At 40.5% G+C, this 26,886-nt stretch overlaps 1 protein-coding gene across 11 annotated transcripts in view; it reads left to right on the top strand.

Moving 5' to 3' along the window:
- The window catches only part of LOC133558893 (nuclear factor 1 X-type-like), a 266,583-nt gene that overhangs the window by 115,825 nt on the left and 123,872 nt on the right, over nt 1-26,886 (top strand). For 9 of the 11 annotated variants that reach the window (XM_061910063.1, XM_061910071.1, XM_061910123.1 and 6 more), the window contains one exon: nt 6,765-7,296. In XM_061910063.1, coding sequence (XP_061766047.1) covers nt 6,765-7,296 — 532 coding nt within the window. Of the gene's footprint in view, nt 1-5,628; nt 6,290-6,401; nt 7,297-26,886 lie in introns of those variants that run through there. The other 2 variants (XM_061910086.1, XM_061910037.1) reach the window with 2 other exon arrangements.

The raw sequence follows: 26,886 nt of genomic DNA, 5'->3' as shown, positions 1-26,886 counted from the left end.
TATATGTAAAAACTAAATAAAAGATGTCAAACTTTTTTCTGGACATTCTGCTCATGTCTTTGAATATGGACGCCCCCCAGCTCTGAGGTAACATTGCAAACTTGTAAACTAACGACATTTTGTTCACAAAATTATAATTTTATTTGCAATCTTTTTACTCAATTCGCGCAATTTAACTTATGGTAATAGTAGGTAGGGCTGGGCGTTATGGCTGAAAGCTGTATGTAAGTTATTTTTAATCCTTTGATGATGATAATTATTGGTACTTTTTAAGACCTACCGTAAAAAAAATATATTAAATGTAAATTTTTTTTATTGAAAATGTAACATATTATAATGAATAATCAAGGTACAATAAAAGATTATCAACACAACCATTTAAAATACTAAGTCAATGTAAACAAAATACTACATTTATTAGTGATTGATTGTCTTCTTGGAACATGAAGAAATAAGGAACAACTGCATGAGAGAAATGCTGCAGGAAAGCCAGACCCACGCTATGCTAACCTTAATTATGTGAAGCTGTATGCAAATATTAAATATAAGATGTCTAACTTTTTTCCGGACATTCTGCTCATGTCTTTAAATATGGGCGCCCCCTCAGCTCTGAGGTAACCTTGCAAACTTGATCCAATGACCTGCAGCCTTTCACCCGTGCAGTTGTTTTTGTTAGGCATTTGCAGTATTTTCTTATCGCATTTGTTTGACAGGGTTTTTAGCTCATGTCTGTGTTTGGAGAATTCGCTGCTATCGTCCAGCATGGATCTGACCTTAAAATTGTCCCACTTGTGCAAATTTATCATATTACTGTTTATTTTTTTGCTTTATAAAATAGTCAAAACACCACTGCAGCTTTTTTAATATTTCTCCCAGTGTAGTTTTTGGCTGCTCCGAGCCCGGTGCCTGTGGTGCTTTTCATTGCTTTTCATGCCTCTGCTCGGCGCTCGGAGCTGAACCCTGTCAGGGCAGGAGGGGAGCTTGTCTTGGCCGGCCTGGTAAACAAAGGTCGCCGTTTCGTGAAACACCGAGCGTGGCATGCGGAGATAAGACCAATGCATCCTGGCTTCGATGAATGCCAAACTTACAGATCCACACGGAAAAAACGGCATCTGGGCGCACAGAGGAAACCACATTGAGGCGGTGGAATTTTAAATTAATTAAATTAGAATTTGGGGTGCATTAAATACTTGAGTATATCTGATATAGATCTCCTCTGTATGAATAGATGATTTCATTTGGTCTGATAATTGGTCAACACAAAACGTAAATTGCTGTAAAATTCTCCTGAGAACCAGCGTCCACTGCAGTGGACATTTTCTGTCTAATTTAATCTTGCATTCATTCTCACACATTTTGGATAAAAATAGCCTTGTTAGGTAAAACACAAGTGTCCATTGCAGTGGACAATAGTTTTTGGGCTATTTCTTTAGTCAGAGTTACAAATTTAGGGAACAAATAGCCCAGGTAAGTAAAACACAAATGTTCTTTGAAGTGGAAAATTTTCTTTTCTATTTCATTAGTCAGAATTCCACATTTTGAAAACAAACTGTCGTGTTAAGACAAACACAAATGTCCTCTGAAGTGGACATTGAATTTTGGTCTATTTCTTAAGAGTCAGAGTATCAATTACTTTTTGGAAAATAGCCCTTTTCAAAAAAAATAATAATATGTCTTCTGAAGTTGACCATTTTCTTCAAGGTCTATTTCTTTAGTCCGAGCTACACATTTAGAAAAATAGTCTTTTTCAGAAAAACACAAATGTCCTCTGAAGTGGACAGTTTTCTATTAAGTCTGTTTATGAAGTCAGAGTTATACATTTTGGAACATAATATCCCTGTTAAGCAAAACACAAATGTCCACTGATTAGTTTTTGGTCTATTTCTTTAATCAGGTATACACATTTTGGAACATAATATCCCTGTTAAGCGAAACACAAATGTCCACTGATTAGTTTTTGGTCTATTTCTTTAATCAGGTTTACACATTTTGGAACATAATATCCCTGTTAAGCGAAACACAAATGTCCGTTACAGTGGACATTTGTTTTGCTATAACCTTCCAAATGTTATAATTCAGACTAAAGAAACTGACCAAAAAGCAATGTCCACAGCAGTGTACGCTAGCTCTCAGGAGAATATTAGTTCCTCAAAATAAAAAGTATTATAGTTTCACTGTCTTTAAAATGAACAGTAATCATAATACAGAAAAATAGTATTGCTAAAAATGTAATTTCCTCTGTAATAATCACATGTTTACTGGAAGCTATTTTTCCCATTCCCACCGCTATGATTCCAAAATGGATCCACACTATTTAACACCGTCTTTTAACGCACCTTTTGTTGTATTCGCTCTCGTTTCCAAAATGCAGCGAGACTGTGTCGCCAGCCACACGCTGCTAACTCAAACAATCGTCCTGCCTCAGCGCGGTCCAGATGGGTGTATACGCCTTCCCCTCCCTCCACCTTCCCCATATTAGCAGAGGCCAGCCAGTCAGCTCGTTGGCCAAGCAGTCATCCGTCCGTCCGCCAGCCAGTTAGTGGACTGGACCCGCTACTCGTCTAGACATTCACAGAGGGAGCGAGGCCAGGCTAGCACTGATGGTCCTGGGCTCCAAGTAGAGGACTCTGGACTTTGGTGGGGTGTTCACACGAACACACAGGCGGTCCCATTGCCCAGTAGATAACTTGGACCCACTATGAAATGTCTGGGCTCTCAACTTTGCTACATGACGAGTTAGCTGTTTGTGTCCGCCCCAGCACCGAGATTCCCATTCATGCGCCTGGAGTCCCTTGTCCAGCGGTCATATCATTGAAGCCAGAGACCAAATATGCAGATAGGAGTGTAAACAAATTAGCTGTAAAAAACTAAGAACAAAATAACTTTAGTTCAACTTGGAAAGGCAACTTGTATTTGATTTTTTTTTTACCTCGCAAAACGACTTGTCATGAATATGTATACTTATTCCAAAAGTATTATGACGAAATATTAAAAAAAAAAAAATCCTGTAATGTTTTGAGAGGTAGATCACATCATTTGATAACAGGGCGCCCCTGGTTTACACGTATTGTCAAGCCATGACATGGATTTGGGTGGTTTTTTCGACGCAGATGATGATTAGCACGAGCAAGACGTGACTGTGGGTACATCTTTTTTATTAAACACTATAACTAATAAAAGATCAACAAAAAGCACTCACAGTGGAGGTACAAGACTTGGCTACACAATACAAACATGAAAAAAAAACACTTGCTCGATGGCATGAAATAATGGACATGAACAAAAGACTTAGCACAAAGGCAATTGACTATAAACTATATACAAAAACTTACACGACATGGAACTATGGACGCGGGCATGAAGGAGTTGCAGCATGGGTAGCGTGTGTGAAGATCTCAGGACGAAGACAAGAAAAAGAGTGACTTAAATAGTAGCTATGATCATTAGTGAAAACAGGTGTGAGGCTGAGAACAGGGACGTGACATGACAGGTGAAAACTAATGGCTTGGCATGGAGATGAAAACAAACCAGGAATTGCCAAGACAAAACTAAATGTTCCAAAAACTACATAACCTGACCAAACATGGAAAAAATCCAAAACATAATCTTACAGGCGTGACACGTATGACTTTCTCCGATGCTGCCACGGAAAGACTGCATGTTTTCCCAATTTCGTCAAAATGTGTAGAATAAATATTGAATTTGAACATTTCTGTCAACGAAGAATTGCGTCAGCCTCCGGCCTATGTGGTGCCAGACAGGTAGCTGTTGCAAACAAAACAAATACCTGTGCAAGCAGACATTCTCAAACAGGAACAACATCAAACCCAAATACAACACACCCCCCACAGATAACAGCTTGCAGTCAATTATAGTGAATATAGACACTTACATGATGTGTTGCTTTCATTATAAGGATTTACATTTTTTGTGGCTCCTGATATATTAGTTTTTTGTATTTTTGGTCCAATTTTTGTCCCCTTTGAACATTTTGGGTTGCTGACCACTGGTCTAATATGACCTACTCTTGTACACTTAAGAGGTTATATTTGTAAAATTACGACTTTATTCTTGCAATATTTCTACTAAATTCACATAATGTAACTTACTCTTGTGATAGTAGGGCTTAATGCTTAGAAAATTCTGACTATTTTTGCATATTTCTTTTGTATGTGCCTTATTTACATTTAAATGAGGTTTATTTTGTAAATTTACAACTGTTTATGTGAACTTTTTTCTCATAATACAATAACGTTATTCTTTTCATGCTTGTATTTGATGAATTAATGTTTGCAATACTTAAACTAAATATGCATAATTCTACTGAAAATCTATATTAGACCGTTGTTCTGACAATTTTACAACCTTAGTCCAGTAAATTTACAGCTTTATTTATTTTTGCAATATTTTGACTGAATTTGCCTATTCCGACCTATTCTTGTAAACTTAATGTGTTTTTCAAAATTATGACTTGTCTAAATCTTACAAAATTACATAAAAAAATATATTAAATGGCTACAGGTCATGATTTAATTTCTAAATAATAATTACGGCTTGTACTTTGTTACTTTTATTCTTGTACTTTCCGTACTTTTTACAGAACATTGTAAATATTCATGTCATATGTTACACTCATGTCATATGTTACACTCCTCCCATGATGCAATGGGCACATCTTGCCCCTGTCGGGTGATACGGGTCAGTCCGTGAGCAAAACAAAATGAATTAAGGCAGTTATTTATATATCCTTATGTCCACCTATCTTAATTCTATTATTGTAAGTCAGAGCTTGTATACTGGGATATTTGAAGCAAATCTTGGTTGACTAAATGTTCAATAAGGTGCAGAGAAAGGCATTTAAAACCATTTTAAGAAGAATTTATTGCTGCAATATAGTAGTTTAGGTCAAGGATGTAGCATGTTGAGGCTAACTACACACAACCAATTCATTGTCCACACATTTCTGCTTCTTACAAGCAAATTGGATCACTGAAATTTGGTAACATTGAATCTGGAGGCTACTTAAGGGAAGAAAAAAACAAAAACAGAATGTGCTGTTTGGAATAGAGAGTGCAGGGAGGAGGGTTCTGGGGCCGGGGGGGTACAGACATTTTCATCCCCCCCCACCTCGTCTCCTTGTTTGTGTGGCAAATCCAGGAGCAGCTGCTGGTCTCAGGGTCTAGTGGGATTTTGGGCCTGTGTTTTCTCATGCCATCCCATGCCAAGGTGCTGTAATGCGAGTGGGGGCGGGGGAGTTGGATCAGATGAATGGTGGTGAAAGGAGGGGGTGTTTTTTTTGTAGATTCAATCTAGATGTGAAATTATGATATCCTCCGGACTTTGCCTCTTTGCACAAGATTGGTACTTGTCTATTTAACTAATGACGCACCCTCTGCTTGCACCATGCACAATCCCTCCCTCTCTCTCTCTCTCGCTCTTTCTCTCTTTCTCTTTACCTTCACTACCAGCCACCAACTGAGGCCCCCCCCACACACACCCCTGCCTTTTTGCTTCTGCCCTTGCCATTGCTCTTCCCTCCCTTTCCTGCGCGGGGAGCGTGCGTATTGGCTGCGGCGCTGGTGCCTCGGTGCCAAATAGGTGGTCCCTCTGCACGTTGGCACACACTCAGTCAATGGTTGGAGGAGCAAAGTGAGGAGGAAGAAGAGAGAGACAGAGTTGGAGGGAAAGAGGGCGAAAAAAGAAGCAGCACTCGGGTTTGCCAGCGGTCGCGCGCGCTCTCCCAACATTGATTCCGTCCTCTTGTTTTTCTTTTTTTTTTTCTTTTTTTTTTTAACTCCCTTGTGCCACTTTCTCTCTTTCTCTCACTTTACCCCAACCCCCCTGCGGGAGCCCTATGCAGATTCTACCCATCTCTACCCTTTTTTCTCGGCAAGATATTTTTTGTTATTTTTGCAGGCGAACAGTTTTTTTTGACAGTTTTATCCACTAATTCACTTGACGATTTTATCCTTTTCGCTTTTTCAATTATTTTAGCCCGTGAGGTTGCTGAACTTGTGTCCACTCTCCTGTTGTGCTGGTGAACAACAGCTCTCCTGCTACACTACCTCCTGTGTTCCTGCGCTGGTATTACACTGCAGCCCCTTTTTCCCTCCCTCTCTCTCATTTTTTTTACTTTTTATTTTGACTGGACAGTTTAGTCCTTTTTTTTTTGTTCGTTTTGTGCAATAAATGCATCATTTACCCAGTGCACACTGATTAGCCAGCGGTGCATATTTACATTTTTTTTTTTGCAATCGGCGGGCTCAGTTTATGATGAAAGAGCGAAATGGTAACTAGCATTTTTTTCTTTGGAATTATCCTACATCTGTTTTAGGATAATTGTAGTATAATGAATTATTATCATATTGCTGCGCTTACACTTGTGTTCACTAATTTAAACACGTCCCAGAAGAGATCATTGGTTGTCACCATCTTTACCTTCAATGTGATGTGTATTTAAGTCTCTCTCTCCCTAACTCTCTCTCTCTCTCTCACTCACTCACACACACACACACTCTCTTACTCTCGCTCACTCTCTCTCTCTTTCGGTGCCTCTCGTTCATTCCCTGGCTCCGCTCGCACGGAGCAGGCGCCGCTCCTCCATGCTGCGCGCCGGTGCTAACTGCCTCACCTCTCTCTTCCCATCCTCCCCCCCGCTCCCTCTCTCCCCGTCCTTCTCTCCCCCGTTCTCCCCCTCCTCGTCCTGCTTCCCCCCCTCCTCCCTGTCCTCCTCCGCCCTCCCCCCGTCGTCCTCCCTCATCCAGGATGAATTCCACCCCTTCATCGAGGCCCTGCTGCCCCACGTCCGCGCCTTCGCCTACACCTGGTTCAACCTGCAGGCCCGCAAGCGCAAGTACTTCAAGAAGCACGAGAAACGCATGTCCAAGGAGGAAGAGCGCGCGGTGAAGGACGAGCTGCTGGGAGAGAAGCCCGAGATCAAACAGAAGTGGGCCTCGCGCCTGCTGGCCAAGCTCCGCAAGGACATCCGGCCCGAGTTCCGCGAGGACTTTGTGCTCACCATCACGGGGAAGAAGGCCCCCTGCTGCGTGCTGTCTAACCCCGACCAGAAGGGCAAGATCCGCCGCATCGACTGCCTGCGCCAGGCCGACAAAGTGTGGCGGCTGGACCTGGTCATGGTCATCCTGTTCAAAGGCAGCCCCCTGGAGAGCACGGACGGGGAGCGCCTGGTCAAGTCACCGCAGTGCACCAATCCGGGCCTGTGTGTCCAGCCGCACCACATCGGAGTGTCCGTGAAGGAGCTGGACCTCTACCTGGCCTACTTCGTCCACACGCCAGGTATGTGGACAACTCACGTTAGAAACACTCGTCCACGCCAGTCGGAATACACACGCAAATGTGCAAACGCTCCAACGTACATCTTTGAAACTTTTAACATTTCCAAAATCGCACACACTCATCCATGCCGTTGTGCACGTCATTAACAGTGAACAACTTCAAAACATTTCCTATTCTCCCACATTTTATTGCACTATTTGGTGTAATAACCACAAAAATGTAAAATACGAAACCATACAAAGAGTATGAAAACTATTTTTTAAATACATTTTTGCTAGTCATTTTTTAAAATAAAATTACATATTTGCCGGTTTGTTTACAGGGCAATTTATAATCTGAGGTTATTTGGAAAAAAAAAAGGGCATTCGGCCAACATGCTCTGGCAAGTCCATGCTCCTTTTTTGTAATTGATACATTTCCTCTTTATATAAATATAGGTTCAAAATTATATGCTGTATTACAGAAAATTATTTGCATGCCTTTTGTGCTGATTTTGTGTGTGCGTGTCTTTAGAAAATTGCCGCTTTTTTGCCATGTTTTCATGTGAATGAGAGAGAGGAGCTGTTTATAACAAATTTGTTCTAATTCTCACAGAGTGCATGTGCCACGATAAGGCCATTGTAGCTAGGGATTGTCATTTGGCAATAGCCCAGATTGTGTGCGTGTGTGTGTGTGTGTGTGGGAGCCGTGAGTCTCCTGCTCTCAGGCCGCAGGCTGCTGCCGCCTTCACCGTCTGCCTGAACGCCTGCGCTGCCTTGGACCTGGCTGCCAAACACAGGCACACACACACATACACACACACACACACACACACACACACACACACGCAACCAGCCAGTTAGTACTCGTGCAGCCACCTTCACACCCTTACACAAACACACACTCAAAGCTAAAGTAGGATACACACATTTTGAATCGGGGGGGGGGAATAGACAAACAACTCATCTTTGTAGCGTACTTTCACACGTCGAGCCAAACATGGTTTTTAGTCACAACTGCGTACACACACCCACACAGTGCTGCACACTCAGCCAAAGACCAGTGTAGATACATTTTGATACAGCCAAAGCGTGTTGTATCGCAGCCACCATGATACAAACACACACACACACACTCACTCATTCAGCCAAACATTGCTCACTGTAGCTTCCCGTGCGCACATTTTACAATTACACACACTCAGCCAAAATACTGTGCCGTGTTCCAGTGTTTTTCCAACATTGCAACCACACACACGTGCATAGATGAAACACATTTCACAGCCAAATCCTCCAAATACACGCTAACTACTTCACCAAACACAGGCTCATGACCTAATATTATTTCAGCTGGATTTTCTGGGGACACACACGCTCAGATATTACTATTTGCATAAATACACACGTGTTGAGACAGACCTCTAATGGCAATCAGCCTTGCCCGCGTATTTCCTTGTCTTCTGCACACACACACACACACACACGCACACACACACAAACACACACACACACACACTCACACTCGTACAGACCCACAATCTCCGTCCAGGCCAAACCCCTCATGCGGACCGAGCCAAAGCCTGGCAGCTTTGCTCTGTTGGTCTATTTGTGGTGTGTGAGGAAATCTCTTTTGCTTTTGTTTTTTTTATTTCAATGTATTTTTCCCTGAAATGAAATTTTAATGAGGCCTTTCTCTGCTAGTTGTTCAATACAAAATACTAACAAATATTATTTTTTATTTTATTTTATTTTATTCAATTTGTTTTAGATTTCAACATATTTTTACAAACTTTTCCAAACATAAAAGGGTGATGCATGAGATTAATATCCATGTAGAAAAAATAAAATACAATTCACACACAGTCTGGAATAACACCAGTTAATTTTTCTAATATATTCTTCAAAATAGCAATTTTCTGCTCACACACCGCTCACATTAGGAAATGAGTCCGTTCGCCTTATTTACTGGGCGCGTTGTTTTATTTGCTTAACAGTGTGCCTCAGCACTTTTCCTTCCTTCACACAGTCCAGCCTAAGTTGGTGAGAACTTTAGGACCTGCAGACAGTGAGAGAGAGAGAGAGAGAGAGAGAGGTAGGGAGGGGTGGATGAAAGGAAAGACAAAGAGCAAACTGCTGTCTTCAAACCTGCCAAAGGGCAACTGTTTTTATCGGGCTTAGTTCCAGTCAAGTTCGAGTGATATATTCATGAACCAGCCTGTTTTTTTGCCATGTTCATTGCATTTTTTATTTTTATTTTTTTGCTTTAGTGGCGCAATGAATGACACGACATGCTCATTGTCAGTTTTTGTTTGCTTTGCATTTTGTTGAGCTTTGGCATCTCCGCCTTCCCTGCTCCCCTTTGATCCCGTGCACACTGATGTTTTGTCTCCTTAAACATCGCCCTCATTGTTGCTCTCGCAAGAGGTAAAGTCTCTGCTCATCTCTTTTGTTTATATTGTGGAGGGGAGAGAGAGAGACAGACGCGACAAGCGTGCGTCAAGCGTGCGTCGGGTAAGGAAAGGAAGGCTTCGATCGCGATTGTTCAGTTTGGCAGCGCCCGAGCCCGCTTGGTGTGGGAAGAGGAGAAAGACGTCTTGTGTTTTGTTTATGACAGAGTGGCAAAAAGCTGCCACGGGGAATCTCCGGGCTCTTTGTCAGGCTGTTCTTGAGCCAGCCGTCCTTCCAGATCCTCTCTATTACGGCGCGCCACAGCCGTGACAGAACAAACCATGATGCACGGCGCACTTGCTTGTGTTTTTACTCGGAATGTGACAATCGATTGGCCATTGATCAGTATTAGTAAAAAGTATGTGATCGACAAATGCCAGTAAATGCTGATCGCAAACACTGATTCTCTCTGGCTGACGCTTTATTTATTTGTAGTCCCCTGACTGACAAGCGGCTAGCAGCTATTTATATGTTTCCATCCACAGTGTGAAGCCGCTCCCCTTAAGCTATTAATAATCACATCAGAAAATTGCATTTCTTAGTATTTTAAGTACCATAATCACTGGAAGACTAAACATGTTAAAGCTAAGCTAACCGCAAAGCTAGCTTGAAACTATACTAACAAATGAGTGCTTAGTAAACTTGATAAAGTGTAGATGGAACCGTATTACAGCAGGTCATAAGCAGTTATGAATAGGAAATGAATGAGTAGATTAACAAGTTTAGAGAGAGGATAATATGACCTGTTGGTCCGTCAGCATTATCGCAGTCAGTACACGATACATACAGGTCGATAGTATATGATTGATACTTGAGTGGTTAGGTCAATATCTTTTACTTTCTCAAAATCCTTTTTGTTGTTGTTTTTATTAATGTTTACAAATTCAAGGAATAAGTCCTTGCACAATTTAAGGACCAAATTTCAATAAGTATTAGATAGTTTTTGCCTTTTCAGTTATTGTGAACTATTGACTTTGTTTTTAACATAACTACATTGAATAAACTAAAATAAGGAAGTAGTTTAAATATTACGTTGATATTGTTACTCTGTCAGTAGCACTCACCATAAATACATAGAAATTTCCAGAAAACATACGTGATCGGTATTAATATTGACTTATCACATGATTGTGTCAAAATCGGCAGCATAAAACCCTGATCAGAGCACATCCCCAGTTTTTACGCGCCTCATGTAGATAAAAGAACATGAATGTTGTACCGGAAAAACTGATTGCGGGTTTTGCCAGGCTCAAGGAGGTCGTGTGTGAGTATTTTTTGTTAGATTGTGTACAAGGTTACCCAGAACTACTTGGCTATGGTTAAGCAGAACAATTATAGCATGACCAACTTTGACCCCAAAGTGACAATTTGATTGTATGTCGGTGTTATGTTAAGAGCAACATTTAATTCGAAATGTATATACTTTTAGGGGTCTCAAACTCGTGGCCCATGGGCTGTTTTGTTTAATTGTGACCCGCCAACCCTGCGCGGCTAATAGTTTAAATATATTATGGCAATCTTGAGTCCCACTAGACAATAACTACAATATCAGTGCAAACACAAAAAACACCCGTCTTTAAGCAAACAAACCATTTCCTGGGGAACTCAACAGTTTCTATTTATAATTTGCTATTTTTACATACAATTTTACATTTATCCCGACCTCAGTCCTGTCTTAGCTCAGAACCATAAACGTTTTTCGTAGAAGTAAGCAACATATCGAGTCTCGTGGTTAAAACGTGATTCTGAAGGCAATACTTTCTCCAGTTTGAACATTGTCTGTATTTTTTACAATTACAAAGTTAATGTAATGTATTTTTACTGGCCTGAATAAAATGATTGGTGTTTACGGAGGTCACTCACCGGTCTCGTCATATTTATCAAGGATCGCGTGCACACATATAAAAGCATTCCAAGAGAAGCAACAAACCATTTGCAGTCATGGTGGTGTTATGATAGAATATACATTCAATGACAGCTAACGCTATCTACCCAAAAGGCTATTATTAGCTAACAACACCTAAAGCTAATGTGCATGCATGTGTCACGTACGTAAATACGCCATTACGTACGAGAAGCCGTAAGACGGTGTAAAATACATTGGAAAAATAGCGCCCTCTAGGCACTTGTGTAAATGTTGCAAACAGCCCTTGATTTAAGGGTTACTAAGTGTTTGTATTTATTTGCAAAATACTTATGTTTACTTCTGACTTTTGCTTCACAAGTGGTATTTTAGCCCAACTATTCCCCACAAAACATGAGTTGTTAAAATGTAGTCTGTGACATTGTTATGCACATTACTGCCACCTGTAGGACTGGAGTGGAACATCATTAGTTACATTTTGCCTTGTAGTTCACAAAGTTGCATTCAGCTCAGTTTCTCTACTATTACCCTTCTGATGAACCAGCGTCCTCCCCAGTGGACATTTGTGTTTCGGGACTATTTTTTGTTTCCCAAAAAAGTGTGACTCTGGCAAGTCAAATAGACCAAAAACAAATCTTCTCTCTAGAATACGCTGCATCTCAGGCGAATATTTGCAGTTTTGGTCACGTCATCACCATTACGGATGTTTTAAGGGGGGAAAATTATTTTTTTATCTATAGCATGTACAGTAGATGCTTTAAAAAACTCTTAAAGAATTTAAAAAATACTGTAATTTGTGTGTGGATCGGTAAAAGGGAGCTTTTTGGTTTGTGTGATAAGTCAGATACTTGCCACATTAACCGTATTTATCACAACACATACAGTAGTTGTTTACACCTACATAATATACACATTACTGCACATCTAATGTCACACTGTATCCTAATGTTTTAATTTGTGGACAGAAATATATATATATATATATATATATATATATATATATATATATATATTGCACATTTGGATGAACATAAGCTTGCAACAAGGCCTCTAGAACTATCTGGCACTAGTGTTTGGCCACGGCGGAGGTCTGCTACTGACTGATCTGGTTAAGACTGAGACTGTTATTATTATAATAGAGATAGTGATCTGTTGGCCCAGTAGTGCCTACGTTCTGCATGACAACCACAAACTGGCTCAGTTCCTGTGGGTGAATGAGTGTTTGCTTGCAAAGGTGGGGTGTGCATTATCAGAAGAGCAATCCGTTTACTGCTCACGCTAATGTGTTTGAGTTGGTTCATAAAACAATATGCATATTGTGCTGTTTCAGATTAATCGCGCCACCATTTATCACTTGTCCGAGCATGAAAAGAGATTAAAAAAGCATTTGTCAGGCGCTACGTTAGCTCATTGCACTTACTCATAGTTTGGAACCGGGTTCCTCGCTTTTTATTTGTTCTGCGCGGCACGAGTGTGATTATGAAAAGATGTTTCCAATCAGAAAAGTGCAGCACGGGAAATTTTGCAGTCGCTCCGAGGGAGGTGTGAGATGTGCGCGCCGCACCGCACACTCCTGTGGGTGCCAGATCCCACCTCCATCGCGGCGGGTTCTCGTGTGGACAAGGCTCTGAGGAGGGCCGGAGAAACCCGTGACTCACTGACCACAGGAAGGACTCCTAAATAAAGTACCCTCCTGTGTTCATCACAGACAAAGATATATCGAGGGGATTCAAAGCAGGGAAATGTTGAGATGATGATGAATGGCTCTCGGCGCGGTCAAAGTTTTCCTTTGGATTCCACAGTTTCCCACTGTTTTGTCGATCTGTTTTTATTTCTCTGTGAAAATAATCTCACCTTAATAACTCCCCGATCCCTTCTCCGGCTCCTATGACATCATATGGAGTTTCCGTACGCGTGTACTGTTTACGGTGGAGCGAATGAGGTCCCAACCCCGAGGCAGTCAGGCCTGAGGCTTTTGTGTCCCGTGCTGTGGGAAGCAGGCCCACCCCGGCTAAGAAAAGCGCTCCACATGCAGAGCGGCTTTGGCATCGGGGGAGTGTTGCACCGCTGGCCTCCGTTCACCAGGGCCCATCTTCTTTTACGCCTCTGGAGCGTGTCGAAGTGTGTCTCAAACCAGGGCTGATAGACGACGATAAAGGGGAAGAAGTGTGTCACATTAGAGCGGGAGTCTGGTCTCTCTCTCCGAAGGCTGGAGAAGAAAAAGTCTCCTATCTGGACTGCTAAATGAGCCTCACGTAGGGTCCAAAAACATTAGCATAGTTGTTGTTTGTGTCCTGATTATAACTGGCGTGTTGTACGAAGCTCCTGACTGCTTCTCCATTTCCTTTTAGTTTTTGTCACAATTTTAAAATGGTTATTTCACATTCTTCCACATATTTTTTTATTTTTTTAATCCAGCTTTCTTTAATCTTCTTGTCATTTTGATTAAAGTCAATTGTCAGCATTTCACCTCAGGCTGGGCTGTTTCGGTTTACAAAGGCTGCATTGATCATTATTACATAATTTTATCCGAGTTTTGGTATTTAACTAAAATAGATTGACTTTAAAGATTTACATTTATTGCTGTATGAATTAAAGTTCCAAAATTTCTTCTCCATATTTTTGGGTTAAATTAACTGTGTTCAGATACAAAAAAATATGTATATCCTCTTGAAAACCAGCATTTGAGACATTTGTTTTTAGTCTGTTTATTTTTATTTCAAGGAAAAATAAAATTGTTATGCCAGACACAAATGACTACTGCAGTGGTCTATTTCTTTTGTCAGAGGTACATATTTGAAGACAAAAAATAGCCCTGTAATGCAAAACTCCCATGTCCATTCCAGTTGACATTTGCTTATGGTTTATTTATTTTGTCGGAGTATTTATAATGTAAAGTGCTTTGTGTGTCATTTCAGGTATAATAAAGTGCTATATAAAGACAGAACATTTACCATGATGCATTTCAGGGAAAAAAATTATGTTATGCAAACACAAATATCAACTAGAGTAAACCATTTTGTTGGGTATATTTTTTTTTTTGTAAAAGTTGCACATTTCAGAGAAATAAATTGCCCTGTTATGCAAAACACAGACGTCCACTCCAGTGGACATTTAATTTTGGCCTATTTCCTTAGTCAGAAACACACATTTGAAGAAGAAAAAAAACCCTTATATACAAAACACACGTGTCCATTGCAGTTGACATTTACTTCTGCTTTATTTATTTTGTCAGAGTATGTTTAAATCCAAAGTGCTTGGGGTATCCTTCCAGGTATAGTAAACGGTTATATAAATACAGACCATCTATTTCAGGAAAGAAATAGATGTTATATTGTTTTCTTATGTAAATGTTGCATTTTTCAGGGAAATAATTTGCCCTGTTATGCAATACACATATGTCCACTCCAGTGGACATTTGCTTACATTTTTTTTTTTTTTGTCAGAGTATGTATAATTTGAAGTGCTTTGGGTATCATTCCAAGTATAGTGAAGCGATTTATTTGGTTAAAAATCCGCATTTGAAAAAAAATAGCCCTGTTATACAAAACACACATGTCCACTCCAGTGGACATTTGCTTATGGTTTATTTTTTTTGGCAGAGTACGTATAATGTGAAGTGCTTTGGGTAACATTCCAAGTATAGTGAAGTGCTACATAAAGACGGATCATTTGCCATTACACATTTCAGGACTATAATAGATGGTATGCAAATACAAATGTACACAAACTTCAGTGGACATTTTTGGAGTATATTTCTTTTGTGAAAAAAAATATACATTTCAGGGAAAGAAATTGCCCTGTTATACAATACACAAATGTCTACTACAGTGGACATTTTTTGGGGTCTGTTTCTTTTGTAAAAGTTACAAATTTCAGAAAAAAATATCCTGTCATGCACAACACAATGCCGTTGTTAATTCCTGTTGCCAGAATTACACCTTTCAAGAAAAATATAGCCATGTTGTACAAAACACATGTCCATTGCAGTTGACGTTTGCTTATGGTCTATCTATTTTGTCAGAGTCGCACATTTCAGGAAAAAATAGATGTTTTGTAAACACAGAAGTCCACTGTACTGGACATTTTTTGGGGTCCTTTTTCTCCTGTAAAAGTTCCAGGCAAACACATTGCCCTGTTATACAAAACACACATGTCCAGTTTATTTAATATGCCAGAGATACACATTTCAGAAAGAAAAATACAAATTTCCACTGCAGTGGATGCTGGTTCTCGGGTGGATAAAAATGGGAATTATTTGCATACGATCATTTTCACCTCAAAGGAAATGTATTTCTGTAGTTGCAGTAATTGCCTAACATTTTTTTTTATGTTGCAAGGGGGCTTGTTTACACATGGCGGAACCCTGTTTAATGCCTACTGATTAGATTTAATTACACATTAAAACACTAATGATTGTCAAATAGAAATGGGTTTAGGCGATGCTTAGCGTTATTGATTAAAAATGCTTTTTTTTTTTTTTTTCAATTTTAATTTGTAACAAAAAGCCTGGAGAGAGCAAGAAAGTGGGGGGGCATGAGAGTCAAAGGCAACTAGGGGGTGTATTATCTGTATTAATACGGTGTCTTCTCAGCGCCGGCTCTCTTTTCAGGCTTTTGTCGCCGCTCCAACCGTGTAATGTGTCCGTCCCCAAAATCCACATAGCCACTCGGCGTGTTTGCCGGTCTCAGCAGAGGCAGACAGGAGGAGGCGGCGGAAGGAAAAAGAGTGCCGTGGATAAACGCTCACGAGCAGGCCGGCCTGCCAGTGTGCTGGGCTTATTCGCCAAGCTGCACTCACAGCGAGGCCCTGGCGCTGCCTCCTACTGCACTGGACCTCCAATCCATGCAGTCCTGCGAAGTTCAATTTATAAAATGGTGAGAAATATTGTTTTATTTTGTGTTTGAAAATTATACCAAAAAGAACACGGCAAAGGAGTCTGATATTCTGCAAGTGAGAGGGAGGATTGTGTCGGCGGCTGTCTTTGGCACGCCGCTATCACTTGGACGCAAGATGCCAAATTTTCATATACACTCCCTGCCAACCTCCTCCTTCTGATCCTCGCTTTCTTCTCTCTCTCTCTCTTTTTTTTTTTTTTTTTTTACTTTCCTGCTTTTCACACGTTCCCCTTTTCTTTTATTCCCTCTTCAGGGTTCAAACATAGGCCCTGCCCTAGCCTCATTAGCGCCCAAAAGTGAAATAATTTCTAAGTGCAAACATAATTGAGCATTATCTGTGGGGGGGTTTACAACTTAAAAACTGGCCTCTGTATAATTTTACAGTGAAATAGTTTGAAATAATGAATCCATTGACACGGCCTCAAACTGCAGCTTTTATATACAACTTTCAATTTCACATTACTACAAACTATGACTAAATCACTGAATTTCCCGCATTACATGTCGGGGTTTTTTGTTCTTTTTTAGATATTTATTGGACTTTTGCTTGTCAGTTAAGTTTAAAAATAGTTTTATTTGTGGCATCGAAGGCATCGTTTGATGCTTGTGACACCGTGCAATGAAGAGCTGTTTATAGAAAGTGCGGCGTGGGGGGGTGCGGCTGCTAGGAAGCACAACAGAATGCAGAGAATCAAATTTGGCATGCATTTGTGTATGCAAGTAAGCTTCAAATCAGTTTGGACACAGATCTAGGACACTAGACGCAGAGAAGAAAGCGGGATGAAATGGGATAGTGTGAGGTAGAAGGGGATGGGGGTGTGTGTAAAGGAAGGAGGTAGACGGGTGAGACTAAAAGGGGGGGAGAGGTGAGGTGAGGAGAGTCCCTCAATGACGACTTAAAACCCGGTAAATAAATGGAGTGGCGGTAAACAAGGCTTCAGCGCGCCATCAAAAGACGCCATTCATGTGCGAACAGGAGAGTCTCTCTTTTCTCTCGAGGAGACGCAGAAAGGGAAGCCAGTGACGCTGACGAGGATGGCGCTTGTTTAGATAACAGGATGAGTTTGGAGGGGAATGGTTTTGCCTTGGGGGGGGGGCAGAGCAGATGGAAGGTGGACGCAGACTTAACGAGTGGGGTAAGGTGGGGGGGGGGGGGTGTTTTTGTTTGTTCTTTATCACTAGTGTGGATTGAGGAAGGGATGGAGCAATGGCAATATGTGCAGTGTGTTGACTAAGTAGCGCAGGGGTTTGTGCGTTTTTGGCAACACATACACGAGAGACCATATGTTCACATCTTATCCGCGTACTATTATATATTTGTCACTGTCTCGTCAGTGTCTCCCCCTCCCATGAGTAAGGAGTCGAGTCGGGTTCTCAGGGACGCCCCGGTGAATCGGGCACGGCGAGCTCCTGTGCCACACTTTGCCAATAACGCAAAAAAATTAATAAAAAGATCTATAGTGAAGTAAATTATATTTATATAGCGCTTTTCTCTAATGACTCAAAGGACTTTTACATAGTCAAACCCAATATTTAAGTTACATTTAAACCAGTGTGGCTGGCACTGGGAGCAGGTGGGTAAAGTGTCTCGCCAAGCACACAACGGCAGTGACTCAGATGGCGGAAGTGGGGATCGAACCTGGAACCCTCAAGTTGCTGGCACGGCCACTCTACCAACCGAGCTATGCCACCCGTGCTATAATCCCGTGTCGTTAGGATGACTGGCTGTGTCTTGCTTCCGTACAAACTTTTTCAATGACGAATCGGGATGGAGTTACTTGAGAGCACTTAGTGTGCTCCGACTGAACGAGCAAGGGGACTCAGGGGCCAAGGAAGTGGTGCGTATTAAAAGCCTGAATGCAAGCCGCGCTTGAATGCGCCGGTTAACAACGCGGCGTCCTCCTATTTAACGTTTTTAAGAGAAGCTCTTGTTTATTGCGGTGGCCTTGTGGGCTACGTTTATGAGAATTCCACTGATCTGAAAGCTGGCAAATAGTGTTGGTTCGTTGTATAAAAAAAAAAAAAAAATGCAACGAGCCCTCTCTTGTATGTTATCTGCAGTATCCAGCGTCGACTGTCGCTTATCAAAAATGTCACTGGGTTATCTGGCCAGTCATACATGGCTATCAAAACAGGTTCTTTATTTGACTCGCAGTTGATTTTAAGCTTACCATGCCATTCAAAACCCCCCTCGTTCCGTCTCTGTCCTCTGTCTTGCCACCCTAAAGAGCGCCCCCCACCCCCCTTCCAAACCCTCCGCCGCCTGTTCCCCTCGCATTTATTGGACCCAAATTCGGCTGGCACCATGGCAACCATGGCTCCCAGGGATCCTTTGCCTGGGTAGAATCCAAGGTGCCTCCAGGGTGGCACTGGCTGGTGCTGTCTGTATCCATGGGCTGTTGCCACAGCAGGTTGCTACAGCAAGGCCACCGTGGCACTGACCTCGTTCCTAACCTTTGTGTCTATGAAGACTGTGGAGCCGCTAACGTGACCTGCTAGATCCAGTCGCATTAATCGCCGCTTCCACTGCTCCGGGCGTTGGTGACTGCTACACAGCATTTTACCAGTTCACATATTGATGTGGTATGGCTTGGTGCCAGTCCTGCCTCCCACATGAGAGACGGATGAGAGAATGAGAGGAAGACAGACAGCATACATGATAGGAGGGGGCGCATTTTGAAAAGTGTAATATATCAGCATTTACATCTTCTCGAGTGTAAATATTTAGCGACAGGCACTTCACTTTCTGTGTCCTGATATTGAAATGATTATGTGTGCAGCAGTGTTGCAATTTTGTCTCACGACAGAGCAGTCAGTTGATGGAAATTGTGAAATAGATAATGTGTAGCTGATTTGCATTCTGCCGTTCAGGGATCTGGGCTTGTGAACAAAACCAACAAATCCATCTAAATTCTACGCGACTCTGACAGTGATACACAGATTTTCATCCACATTGTAGTAACCAGTGCACCCACCTACTCACTCCAATACAAACCCTGCATAACATGGATTGGACCTCCCCCCAAAAAGAGAACCCATAAAAGTGTTGTTAAATCTTACAAAGGTCCAGAAAATGTGAATATATTGGCTGCCCTTACAGAAGATCTATGTTGATTTTCATCGACATTTAAAACTCTTTCTTTTGGTCCACATTTTACATATCGGATATGCTTTGATGTAAATTTTGCTCCACAGTCTCTTTCATAACCCGTTTTTTGAGTCCGTCTGTAAGATGTTTGAATTTGGAGACGTTTGGGACGGTGTGGCGCGGTGGAGGATTGGCCGTGCGCAACCCGAGGGTCCCTGGTTCAAATCCCCACCTAGTACCAACCTCGTCACGTCCGTTGTGTCCTGAGCAAGACACTTCACCCTTGCTCCTGATGGGTGCTGGTTAGCACCTTGCATGGCAGCTCCCTCCATCAGTGTGTGAATGTGTGTGTGAATGGGTAAATGTGGCAGTAGTGTCAAAGCGCTTTGAGTACCTTGAAGGTAGAAAAGCGCTATACAAGTACAACCCATTAATCATTTCATTATTCACAGATTACAAATTAAACTACGACACACCCTTTCCAAAAGTATTATAATTGATCATTTGAAAATGTATACTGTTCAGTGTTTCCCACAGGTCAGGCATCTATTTGTGGTGGTGTGGTCGGGGGGTGTCAGCGGTGGCGATGACCAAGAAGAACGCAGAGTTGGAATATAATTACAACACTTTATGTACATATTTATATACATACTTATATAATATTTACATATTTATATCATATGTAACTTCAAGCTTCATTCACAGACAGAGTCCCATTGCTTTTATGAGCGGTCGAGCGAGTCAAAAGCCGAAAAAAATGAATAAAAATATAATTTTTTTAACTTTAATTTTTATTTGTGGCGGCCGTAATTCTTTCGTGGCGGGCCGCCACAAATAAATGAATGTGTGGGAAAGCATGCTGTTTAAATACAGTACGGGCCAAAAGTTTGGACACACCGATGGTTTTCTTTATTTTTATGACTATTTACATTGTAGATTGTCAATGAAGGCATCAAAACTATGAATGAACACGTGGAGTTATGTATTTGCCAAAAAAAAAGGTGAAATAACTGAAAACATGTTTTATATACTAGTTTTTTCAAAATAGCCACCCTTTGCTCAGATTACTGTTTGCACACTCTTGGCATTCTCTCGATGAGCTTCAAAATGTAGTCAGCTGAAACGTTTTTTACTTCACAGGTATCATAGTTTTGATGCTTTCAGTGACAATCTACACTGTAAATACTCATGAAAATAAAAAGAAAACGCATTGAATTGAGAAGGTGTGTCCAAACTTTTGGCCTGTACTGTATATATCTTGAAGTCATCACTGCTAATTTTCTCTCTTAGATACGGTCAAAAATAAACTCCATACATATTACATACCATAAATTCCAGACTATAATCCGCTATTTTTATTCTAGGCTTTGAACTCTGCGGCTTATAAAACAATGCGGTTTATTCATGGATTTGTCTTCGCTGACAGCCATAATGCAAATAGTTTTCATGAAACACATGCAGACACACACAAATCGTGTGTTATTGTTTGTGCTACGGTGCCATATTTTGGATGAGTTTGCTAACTGCTCTATTAAGCTTTAAACCGAAAGTATAAGTGCCGTTCTATCTTCTAATTGTCCATTGTGTACTCAAAATAATTCTTCATTCATCACTACAAGCAACATTTGTAACTTTTACAATATAACTAAAACCATTCTTGCTGACTAAACCTTTAGTCTAATGTGTGGTGTTTGTTGGAATGTTGTTATGCCAATTTGTATGTGCTATTGTAATGTAGTCAAGCTAGCATCCTTTAGCATTAGCCTATTTGCTAATACGCCTACGAGTGCCTGCGTTAATATTATTCACTTACAATGGCATTCTTTTCCTATTGTTTCAGTTTCGGAAATTCATCAGTAAATTCACCAAAACGTCACCGTGGAGTTATTGACTCGCTTTATCTGATTAGAGAGCTAACTTCCGCAATGATTGGGTCCATGACAATGACTTCTGTTTTACTGCCGTGTTACAGACACTGTTTTGAAACTATTAGAGTATGTATATAAACAAAATATTTCTGTGGAGATAATAATTCCTCAACGGTTATATCTGCAGCTTATAGTAGTATATGAAGTATTTTGTTTTCTAAAACTTAATGGGTGAGGCTTATATACCAGGGCACTTTACAGTCCAGAAAATACAGTAGGTTTACCTGGTCACAACAATAGGTACACTTGCACACTCAGATCAATTCACTCTCTGCATGTGCTCCTACCTCTCTGGTTAAAAGTTTTCCTAGTGTCTAAAAAAAGTGTGTTTACCTTGCTGTGACGAAACCTCACGAAAAGAGGCTATCAAAACTTAAAGGCCCACTGAAATGAGATTTTCTTATTCAAACGGGAATAGCAAGTTTATTCTAGGTGTTATACTTGATCATTTCGCGATATTGCCATATTTTTGCTAAAGGATTTAGTAGAGAACATCGACGATAAAGTTCGCAACTTTTGGTCGCTGATAGAAAAGCCCTCTCTTTACCGGGAGTATGTGCGCGTGACGTCACGTGGTGCAGGGGTCCACACATATTCACATTGTTTTTAATGGGAGCCACCAGCAGTAAGAGCAATTCGGACCGAGAAAGCAACAATTTCCCCATTAATTTGAGCGAGGATGAAAGATTTGTGAATTAGGATATTGATAGTGAAGGACTAGAAAAAAAAAAGCGGCGGCAATGTGAAAGTTTCAGATGTAATTAGACACATTTACTAGGATAATTCTGGAAGATCCCTTATCTGCTTATTGTTTTAATAGTGTTTTAGTGAGATTTTAAAGATTGTAAAGACATGCATCGAGGTCGAATGGCTGCGGTGAACACCCAGTGTCTCAGAGAGAAGCCGAGGAGCCAAGCTCACAGCTGCCTTTTAAACAGCTGCTGCAGGACGACGAATAATCCAATGATTTCTCCGGTAAGATATATATCACAATTTCCCCATCCAAAAACATGCTGGTTGACGTAGAGAAACATGTTCGCTTGACCGCTCTGTGTTAAAGCTTCACAACAAACAAAAAAACACCGGCTGCGTCTTGGTGCTAAAGGCAGCTGCAATCCACCGCTTTCCACCAACAGCATTGTTCTTTATAGTCTCCATTATTAAATGAAGAAATTGCAAAAGATTCAGCAACACAGATGTCCAAAATACTGTGTCATTATGCCATTAAAGCAGACAACTTTTAGCCGTAACTGGTTCTGAGCTAATATTTCCTGACAGTCAGTGACGTCACGCGTACGTGTCATCATTCCGCGACGTTTTCAACAAGAAACTCGCGGGAAATTTGGAATTGCAATTTAGTAAACTAAAAAGGCCGTATTGGCATGTGTTGCAATGTTAATATTTCATCATTGATATATAAACTATCAGACTGCGTGGTCGGTAGTAGTGGGTTTCAGTAGGCTTTTAATTCAAGCTCACGCCAAAATGCATGAATTTCATGATTTGATACTTTGACATTGTTAAACACGAGTATCCAATATTTTAACATTCATAAGTTAGGAAAGACGAAATTCAACAGAGGACTTCTTTTAAACATCAGCCTGTGTATGATCATCCCCCAAAGTCAGTTATCGCAGAGTCATCTTTTTACAGAATATGCGCTGCACAAAATTGTCAATTACTTAAACATTCCTCTTAGGGGATTTCCCTGATTTTTGCATTATTGCTGCCATCGTTTGAGGGTGGTTCTAGTACACATTTTCTTGAGATTCCCCCTCAGATAAATATGTGGAGGGTTCAAGTCTGGCAAGTGTATGATTTTGTAGAGAAATAGGCCTCCATGCAAAATGTCTTTACCTTGGTTTACCAAGACATGTTGGGAAAGACTATTCTTCCAATATTTCATGCACAAAGTCGACTTACAGTATATACCCTGAAAAAAAAGAACAACAACTAACAAACTTAGTAAAAAATGTATGGTTTCTGTGTTTTAGGGTCACCTTGTTGAATTGGGATCTTTGTTTCCTTCCGCCAGGCTTTTGAGCTGTGAAGTAGTGTTCTCTCTTTCTCTTATGACAAAAATAAGAGTTTGCTTATCCGACAACAACCAATTCAAAAGAAAAAAATAACATGAAATGTAATTGTAAGTACTGCAGCACCATGTCATTATTTTTGACATGACGTTTTTGCACAAGCCCAAACTGAAATTCTAAAGATCCCAAATTATCATTTTTAAAATTTCAAATGAGTTTCAGAGGTGGCACCATATTGTATTGAAAGTGTGTTTGCCAAGATCTATTTGGAATTTGGACCGTTCAAACGTGTTTTTCGTACTGTGAGCCTTAATGGGAACATGCTGTTCTAATGCTAATGAGCTGTTTGTCCATGTCTGTCTCAGAGTGTGTTTCTATTGTGCCATCATTCACTTCTTACGTTTACACATGGACTCTGCAATTTTCTGAAGTAATAGATGCCAAACATGTACATACAACAGCGAAACATTAAGTATTGGGGGAGGACACAGCATAGCTATAATAAAAGGTTTCTGTCATTACGCTCACATTTTAACAGAAACATGAAGAAATATAAAATTATTAAATTTACATATTACATGCTGATTGAGTAAGGTGAGTAAGGTGCCAGGCTTTATTTTTGGATGTGCGAAGAAGCCTTTTTATTTATTTATTGTTTTGTCATTATGCTCACATTTTAACAGAAACATGAAGAAATATAAAATTATCAAATTTACAGATCACATGCTGATTAAGTAAGGTGCCAGGCTTTATTTTTGGATGTGCGAAGAAGCCTTTTTATTAATTTAATGTTTTTTGGTGCTGTCTTATATGGACCAGGACCAATATTAAATTAATTATTGAAGGATTTTAAGTTTTGACAGAGCACTTCTGTTTTGACCAGAACAGCTTTTATAGATTTTGCGGTGCTTGATGATCAGACAAGGAAATCAATTGACCAATTGCATGCGAGCGAGCCCATCCCATGTGATGTTACTCATCCAATCAAATCTGTGCATTCCAGCCCAGATGGCACCTTTGCATGACAAAATTATTTGTATCCGGACCTATTTAAATATCAGTTACAGACCACTGCTCTAAGGACTCATATAACACAGGGTTTCCCCTTTAATGTAAATCAAGGTGGCACACCGTAAAAATAAGTAGTTATTTTCACGAGAAAACAAGTTAGTCATATAATGTATTGTAGAGCCTCCAAAAGAAGTCAAATGTGTCACGCTATTTTTAACTTTTATTGCGAACCGGCCTAATTCCAACCGGTCTTGTGCACACACTTTTGTCTCTGTGCTTCCCTAGACACACGACAACACTTCCTCATTACCACCAATCACCTTAATCATGTTCGTAATCATGGGAACAATGAACATCAACTCAAAACCACACAAACTTAAAACATTACCTACAGCAGGTCGTTACGGTATAAATGTATATATAACCTATTATTTGCGCGCTATTGACGAGTGATGCACCAACAATTCAGCCCCTGAAAAAATACTTTGATCACCGAAAACAGCACTGCCGAAACAGGATGTTTTGATGACGTAAACAAGATGCACGCAATTGTCTGGAGCATAGTCAGCATGTCTGTGATGTTGGCATAACTTTAAAATATCCAAGATATACTTGTAGACAGCGATCTACAAAATGTGCAAATAATAAGAGGACAGTGGCGGCCTTTAGGAGAGAAAGCGTGATGGCATGCTCAATGCAGCTGGCTTTTCGTCGCAGACATCGAGGTACAGAAGTAGAGTCTCTCAACACGAGTTCACTCTATAATAACACCAGAAAAAGACACTAGATTTGTTGATGGTCCTTTTTAATAAAATAAAAGTCTCTAGACTTGGGGTCTGCAACCCGCGGCTCTGGAGCCACATGTGCCTCTTCTGCCTCCTTGTTGTGACTTCCTCAGATTTTTTTTTAACCCCCAGTGAGAAAAGTTTGCATCTTTAGAAAGAGTTCTATAATATACGACTGTCTGTGAGGCCGTAAATATGCACAGGCTGAGTCCTGAGGCACCAGGAGGGCAAGTAAAAGAGACTGGATGCATGTGTGTTCAGTTCAGCTTCTCGACTGTGCACACCCTAGCCATGAATGTGAAGGAGAAAAACTTAATTAATTTCACATGGACAGATTTTTTTTTCATTAAAGGACAAATTAAAAAAATTAAAATTTGTTAAAGTTTATAAGCTGTGTTACATTCTGCGGCTCTATACTATTTTCTTTGGTGGAAGAGGCGGCAACTATCTCTTGATAGTGAAGGTTGCAGACCCCTGCTCTAGACATTCTTCAAATTCTTAACAGGCTATTGTACAAAAGGCAGCAACAATTGAAAATAAAGCAAAACAGTATAATATATAAAATACAGTATTTCCTTGAATTGCCGCCGGGGCACTAATTAATTTAAAACCTCTTCTCACTCCGGCGTTTACCAAAGGCCTGCGGTAAAGGCAAGCATGCGCTAATTATTTTAAAACCTCTTCTCACTCCGGCGCTAACCAAAGGCATTGGGTAAATTTAGGCCTGCGTTTATAAATTTGAGTGTGATGTAAGGATACCATCATGAAAAGCACATTTAATAAAAAAAGTTGATTATGGTCTTACCTTTACTTATAAATGAAGTCCACGCGCAGCTACTTCTGATCAAAAGCATCGATAACTTGTTTATAGAAGTCTTCCTTATCTTTCTTCAGTTTTAAAAGTCTCTCTGTCTCGATGGAGATCTTCCTTTATTACATTCTGCTTCGATTGAAAGTCCAGTTTAGAAAACTGTTTTATTTTAGATATGTAATCCTCCATGTCAAAAGTGCAAGCGAGAGGAAAAAATAAACGATTGCTGCTCACTCTTGCTGCTTGTTGTCACTTCTTCTGCAGCCGCGTTGTCGCAAGAGGGATCACTAGCGCCCTCTACCACCAGGAGGCGGGAGTCATTTAATGACTCATATTTGACACACGCAGCTACGGTATATTAATAAAACATAGCTGCTTACTGTTCTTTTTAGCATATTCAATAGCTTGGACCTTAAATCCTACTGAATAGCTCTTAATCTTTTTTCCTTTATGCGATTTCAAATGATTGAAATCAGCCTCCTCCATTTTGAAAATGATGACAGGTAAAGTGTCACTCGTGACGTGACGGGTTTGACCCAGCGGAAATTGTAGGCATATGCTAATTATTTGGCGAAACGAGTTTGACCTGGCGGAAATTCTAGACATGCGCTAATAAAATGTATATTTTGCGAAACGAGTTTGACCCGGCGTTAATCCTGAGCCGGCGTTAATGCTAAGCACGCGCTAATTATTTTTGAAAAATGTGTTTGACCTGGCAGTAATTCTAGGCAGGCGCATACTATATA

The sequence above is a fragment of the Nerophis ophidion genome, linkage group LG01 (assembly GCF_033978795.1).
Source record: "Nerophis ophidion isolate RoL-2023_Sa linkage group LG01, RoL_Noph_v1.0, whole genome shotgun sequence".
Classification (NCBI taxonomy): domain Eukaryota; kingdom Metazoa; phylum Chordata; class Actinopteri; order Syngnathiformes; family Syngnathidae; genus Nerophis; species Nerophis ophidion.
This window is presented reverse-complemented; position numbering and strand designations above follow the sequence as displayed.